The following is a 7,500-nucleotide window of genomic DNA, read 5'->3' as shown; positions in this document are numbered from 1 at the left end:
AACAGATACCGAACGTTTTCGTCTATTTAGACATTTTCAAAGGTACAAAAAAGCAATACAGAAAGAAACAATAAATACATAAGAAGACAAGGATACTCGGAGAGGTCCCATGTTACATTTTATCACACACAATTTTGTCAATAATAAAATTGTCCAATTTAAATAAATCCAAACTCAAGTTCATGTTATTTCCAAAATTTCTTTTTATAAAGCAAGATTCAATAATATTTCTTTCTATAATATTATTACAAGAAGTAATTATTTTAGAATTTCCCCAGTCAATATTATGACCATAATCCCTTTGGTGGACAAATAATCCACTGGACACTTGCCCCGTTCTAATGCTATATTTATGTTGGCCTATTCTTTTTTCTAAGCCTTTGCCTGTTTGGCCTATATAAATAAAATCACAGTTTTTACATGGTATATTATAAATACATCCTTCTTTACTTCTTGGAGAATTTTTAATTAACAGACTCTTAATGTTATTATTATTTTTGAATACTATCTGGATACCAAATTTTTCAAAAATGCTAGGAAGATGGATTAAATTTTCGTGGTACGGAATTGTTAACATATTTTTATAATTAAATGGTTTGACCTGCGACGTATTAAGAAAACACTTCCTAGCTTTGATTTTTGTTTTGTCAATAAGATGTTTGGGATATTTTAAATTTTCTCCAATGTCATAGATGAATTGTATCTCTTGATCCAAGAACTCAGGGGAACAAATTCTATAAGCTCTCAGGAACATAGAAGAAAAAACTGACAACTTGGATTTTTGCCTGTGATATGAGTAAAAATGAATGTACGAGAGGACATTGGTCGGCTTCCTGTAAACGTCAAATTTAAAGTATCTTCCACATCGGTAAATATCTACATCTAAAAATGGTAGAATATTATTTCCTTCAACCTCTACTGTGAATTTAATGGAATGCACCAAATTATTTAATTCTGACCAAAAGGTATCCAAATGTTGATCATTAAGCCAAATGCATAATATGTCGTCAACATACCTGTACCAAACTGCATTAATTGGAAGAATGTTTGGTAATAACTCTCTTTCAAAAAACTCCATATACAAATTGCTAAGAATTGGAGACAGACAGTTCCCCATGGCCATACCAAATGTTTGAGTATAAAAGTTTCCATTAAATTCAAACTTAGAGCTTATAGAATTTGTTCCCCTGAGTTCTTGGATCAAGAGATACAATTCATCTATGACATTGGAGAAAATTTAAAATATCCCAAACATCTTATTGACAAAACAAAAATCAAAGCTAGGAAGTGTTTTCTTAATACGTCGCAGGTCAAACCATTTAATTATAAAAATATGTTAACAATTCCGTACCACGAAAATTTAATCCATCTTCCTAGCATTTTTGAAAAATTTGGTATCCAGATAGTATTCAAAAATAATAATAACATTAAGAGTCTGTTAATTAAAAATTCTCCAAGAAGTAAAGAAGGATGTATTTATAATATACCATGTAAAAACTGTGATTTTATTTATATAGGCCAAACAGGCAAAGGCTTAGAAAAAAGAATAGGCCAACATAAATATAGCATTAGAACGGGGCAAGTGTCCAGTGGATTATTTGTCCACCAAAGGGATTATGGTCATAATATTGACTGGGGAAATTCTAAAATAATTACTTCTTGTAATAATATTATAGAAATAAATAAGTAAAAGGTGTATAGAAAAACTCAAAGTTAATAAAACACCAGGGCCTGACGGTTGGCATCCAAGAATCTTAAAGGAAATTAAAAATGAGATTGTTGTTCCATTAGAAATTATTTTCAAGAAATCCATCATATCCGGAGATGTCCCAAGAGAATGGAAGCTAGCTAACGTTACTCTCATATTCAAAAAGGGTGACAAAAAGAAACCAAATAACTATAGGCCTATTAGTTTGACTTCGATCGTAGGAAAAATAATGGAAACTATCATCAGAGATGCTATCGAATATCATTTAGAAAGTAACCGTTTGATAAATGATAGCCAACATGGTTTCAGACGGAAACGTTCTTGCGTGACTAACTTAATCGAATTCTACAACACAGTTATCTCGAATTATGACAAAAGAAACAATATAGATTTAATATATCTAGACTTTGCAAAAGCTTTTGATACCGTCCCACACGAAAGACTACTTACTAAATTAGCTTTGCATGGAATAAGTGGTAGCCTATTAGGTTGGACTAGTAATTGGTTGAAAGGTCGAAAACAGAGAGTTGTTTTAAATGGAAAAACTTCTGGATGGAAAAGTGTTGCAAGTGGAGTTCCTCAGGGTTCCGTTCTTGGGCCACTTCTATTCATAGTATATATAAATTATATAGACCATGGACTAAAATCTACTGTTTCCAAATTTGCTGATGATACAAAACTGTGCGGAGTGGCAAATGATCACTCAAACCAATTAGATATTCAAGAAGATTTAGATCAATTACAGCAATGGTCTGAAAAGTGGCTAATGAAATTTAACACAAGTAAATGCAAGGTAATGCACATAGGTAAAAATAACAGTAAGTACGATTACAAGTTATTTGGAAATTCGTTAACAAAAGTGGATAGTGAAAAAAGATCTCGGCGTAATTATCAGTAACGACCTCAAATCATCCAAGCAGTGTATTTCAGCCTCTGAGAAAGCAAATAAGATTCTGGGATTGATTGCGCGATCTTTTGATTTCAAAAGTCCATCACTCATTAACAAGCTATATAAATCGTTAGTTCGTCCACATTTGGAATATGCTGTTTCCGTATGGTCACCGAATCTCATTAAAGACATTGACAGACTGGAAAAAGTACAACGGCGAGCCACAAAACTGATTCCAAATATAAAAAATAAATCATACGAAAATCGACTTAAGCACATGAATCTGTTTTCCCTAAAAAAGCGTAGACTCAGAGGTGACTTGATACAGGTCTTTAAGATTTTAAAGGGAATTGACAACATCAAAAGTGACCAAATTTTCACATTGAATGAGAATCAGACAAGAAACAATGGTCTCAAACTGTCCGGAAATAGATTCAATTTGGAAGTAGGTAGAAACAACTTTGCCAACCGTGTAGTTAATGAATGGAATAAACTTCCTGCACAGGTAGTGCAATGTAGTTCAGTTCAAAGCTTTAAGAATCATTTAGATAAATACCTAAGTAAGATGCTGTAATTATTTTGTTTTGTTATAATTTGTCTGTCTGATTTTCATTTATTATTAGTTATATGTCAATTTATTATCATTTACTATTTACCTGTTTGTTTGTTATTTAACTATACCAATGCATTTATTTATGTATTTTAATTGTTATTTACTAATTTATTATTAATATGATTTTTTTTTTTTTTTTTTTTGCATCCGACCTAGATATAGATCAAAAGGTCTCCTGTCGGCATGCTTTGCCTTTGTAATCCTTTGTAAATATTATTGAATCTTGTTTTATAAAAAGAAATTTTGGAAATAACATGAACTTGAGTTTGGGTTTATTTAAATTGGACAATTTTATTATTGACAAAATTGTGTGTGATAAAATGTAACATGGGACCTCTCCGAGTATCCTTGTCTTCTTATGTATTTATTATTTCTTTCTGTATTGCTTTTTTGTACCTTTGAAAATGTCTAAATAGACGAAAACGTTCGGTATCTGTTTTTTCAATTTCCCAGTGGTTTCTGCAAAAATAGCTTATCACGTGTGTTTTGTGATTTCTTTGCATATATATATATATATATATATATATATATATATATATATATATATATATATATATATATATTGTCAGTGTATTTGGGCAGGAGTTTTTCTCTAATGTATGTTTCATTAAAAGTGATGGCTTGTTGTGCATTAATAATTTTCTTAAAGGTATTTTCCATATACCTTATTATGGATTTGTTTTCCTTAGGAAGGAAATTTATGACTTGGCTGTATGTAGTCATATTAGCTAGATCGCGATTTCGGGTTCAAGACCCTTCTTCAGTAGCTATAGGGATAAGAATTAATCCAAAGATTCTAGTAAAGATCTAAGTTTTATACTAGAGTTCCTATACTTGTTAATCACTGGGGGAGGTCACCTGGTATTACGGGCAGGGACGAAATGTCACGTGCGCTAGGGAGCCTCCGGGTTTGTGTTGTGGCGGAATGTGGCATGCTTATGGTTATAGCGTTTTGTCTCGTAGTTGGACGAGTGGCGTTTTGTCTCGTATTGGCGTTTGTGGTGTTATGTCTCATGTTTGTATTTGTAACGGTTTGTCTCATGCTTGGAAGGGCTCTAAGGTCTTCTGCTTGTACATTTAGGTTTGGGCTCAACTCTTTAATATACAACGCTTCTAAAATTGGGAGGCGTCTATCGTTAGTACATAAATCCAAAATCTCGGTGTTTTTCTCTAGTGTCTCTCTTGCTAATGTTATGCCGTGGGCTTCTCTTAAGTGATTTTTAGGGGCTCCAGATGTCAGGTGGTATGAGAGGCGACGGGATAACCTCATTGTCGTCATGCCAATATAGGTGGATGGGAGGGCTTCACAGTCCCCTCGTGTACATGTGAACCTATAGATGACATGTGAACCCCTCCCATCCACCTATATTGGCATCACGACAATGAGGTTATCCCGTTGCCTCTCATACTTTTAATGAAACATATATATATATATATATATATATATATATATATATGCATATATATATATATGTATGCATATATGTGTATATATATATACTATATATATATATACATATATATATATATATATATATATATATATATATATATAGATTCAACAAATACCCACTGTGTTGGATAAGAAAAGATGAAGTAGGCGATATCCATACATATTTTTCCATCACACTCTGAGATACTCTTCGGTTGATATCGCCTACTTCATCTCTTCTTATCCAACACAGTGGGTCTATGTTGAATTTTACGAACGTGTTACGACATTACTTTGTAGTTTTATATATATATATATATATATATATATATATATATATATGTTGAGACATTGTGACAGGTTGACGTAAGCGGAGTAGGAAACACAGGAGTCTTAGTCTTGAGTTTATTCCTATATATTTAGGAATAAACTCAAGACTAAGACTCCTGTGTTTCCTAATCCACTTACGTCATATATATATATATATATATATATATATGTATATATATATATACATATATATACACACACATATATATATATATATATATACATATATATATATAAAATATATATATATATATATATATATATATATATATGTATGTATGTATGTATTTGTAAGTATTTGAACAACTTGGATCACTTTCCCCCTATACTCGTTGGCTAGGATATATAATCATGGATCACACTACACAAAAGAAAAAAAATGTTAAGATGGTTTCAACCTTTAAGAGTGAATTAAAAGAGAGCCTCAAAATTTCTAGCTGTGTCACATACGACAAATTTCAATGACACAAGCAGTTTCATTCATAGAGTACTTCCGACTACTTTCACAATTACATCCAGATACACTCCAGAAGGCTGTTACTACCCTCATTCACACTTGGTATCACACTAGGCGAATTCTCGAGGAAATGTTCTGATTCTGAAAAAGCAGTCACCCAGAGCCAGACCCAGTCGCTACCCATCACTCCCATCCTCACAATAGCCCAAGTCACATGGTCCACATAACATAACGCTAAGTAAAGACATACATATCGCACTCGAGATCGCTCACGCCAACGCACTTCATCAAAAAAACAACTGGCTTATACATGTTGTCACAGACCAGAATACTTTGTGCACAGATGTTACCACAGACAGATCTACCAACCCAGTTTACTCTCCCTCAAGGCACTCACGTAACGTATATTATATTATGATTCCCGATCACCAAAACTAAGCGCAACTCAATTCAAGTTACTCCATGACCGAAAGTTCCCTTATCAGCCCTACTTGTATATACCCTGGATATCCCAGACATGTCCTGCCCTTCCTTAACATTCATTGCAACTTTTAGTAACATCAGTTACCATATTTCTCGACACTTGATCTCCCGTTAACATAATGATGTCCGCCCATAGCTTCAATAAATTCCTCATGGAACACAAGAGTTACCATCCTAGAACCCCTGATATTATTCATTCAAATGTAGATGGTGTACCATTCCCAATCGTTGGTAAAATTTTCCTAGGTTCAAAGATCAGTGCCATCCATTACAGTTACCTTCTATGTAACTAACATTCACTTTCCTGTTGATATTCTCATAGGCTCAAAGACGGTGAAGCAACATAACATAGTCATTTACCCTGCTCAAAATGGTATAATTCACGCAAACGATTTCCTTACTGCATTGCCTTCAGCAATTCCTCATACCGTAAACTAGATTTACATGACCGAGCAGGCATAAGCAGACAATGACTCCTTATCAGTTGCCTGTACTCCCTCCATTCAAATTCACTCTACTTCATCATACGGGAATGCACCAGCCCAACCACTCCAAATCCTACCCAGAACTCTACCTTTTCCACTTTACTCACAGCTGTAGACATGCATTCTTAACGCAATACACGTACTAGCTCCTCCTGCATGTCCAAATCAGCTAAACTTAGTACTAAATACCCTTTAAATATCCTTGATATTTCATCGACTGAGGAAAATTTCTTGACCCTCATAGAGGAATTTAATGTCAAATTTACCTTAGTCTCAGAAGTGTTATCTACACTCAAACACACTCATACAGTGCTCATCAACTCGAACAAACTGTTTCCATCATGAGTATACAAAGATATATCTACGAGTTTTTCAAGCACCATTTTGATTATCAATAGCACTAACACACCCTTTCATCTTACAGTTGGTACAAACATTTGCTATTTTGAAATATAACCCTCATGCATCAAAGTCATGGTGGACCAATTTCCTACTTCTCAAGCTTATGGCACAAGAAACCATTGATGCACCACTTTTCAACCTCATAGACTTAACCAAGAAATGATTGCTCAGGATATCACTAGATCATCAATCAGTCAATGAGATTTCCCTCTCTTTGTTGTCCTTAAACACGATGGCTCCTTCCACCCAATATTAGACTTCAGAGAACTAGATAAAATAACTATACCAGATAGACACCCGATCCCTGAAAGCAACGTAGATTTCAAGACATTGGACCTTATATCGGGATATTTCCAGGTTCCCTTGCTCCAGAGTCTAGACCCCTGTCAGCCTTCAGCACCCCAACAGGACCCAATCAGTTCAAACGACTAGCCATGGGTCTCGTTTTAGCTCCTGTAGTATTCACACGACTTTTGAACACAGTCGTTGCAGGTCTCATAGACAATTCTGTGTTATTAACATACCTCGATGATGTGATCATCGTTTCGAAATCGGTTAGCAAACACTTACACATTATTAACACTGTCTTCTCACGACTGGCAAAAACAGACCTCAAACTGAAGCTTAAGAAGTACTTTTTCCCTCAGAAAGAAGTACGCTTCTTAGGGCATGTCCTTAACGCACAAGGAATTTTAACCTCG

General features: G+C 34.1%; 1 protein-coding gene across 1 annotated transcript in view; it reads right to left on the bottom strand.

The window, feature by feature from the left end:
* The window catches only part of LOC143041568 (uncharacterized), a 14,410-nt gene extending 8,788 nt beyond the window's left edge, over positions 1 to 5,622 (bottom strand). Inside the window, exon 1 of the mRNA XM_076213581.1 lies at positions 5,496 to 5,622. Coding sequence (XP_076069696.1) covers positions 5,496 to 5,622 — 127 coding nt within the window. The remainder of the gene's footprint in view (positions 1 to 5,495) is intronic.
* Between the last annotated feature and the right edge of the window lie 1,878 nt (positions 5,623 to 7,500).

This window comes from Oratosquilla oratoria, chromosome 31, assembly GCF_046742065.1.
Source record: "Oratosquilla oratoria isolate Oo_2021 chromosome 31, ASM4674206v1, whole genome shotgun sequence".
In the NCBI taxonomy this organism is placed as follows: Eukaryota; Metazoa; Arthropoda; class Malacostraca; order Stomatopoda; family Squillidae; genus Oratosquilla; species Oratosquilla oratoria.
The sequence above is the reverse complement of the archived record's forward strand: the minus strand, read 5'-3'. Positions and strand labels throughout refer to the sequence as shown.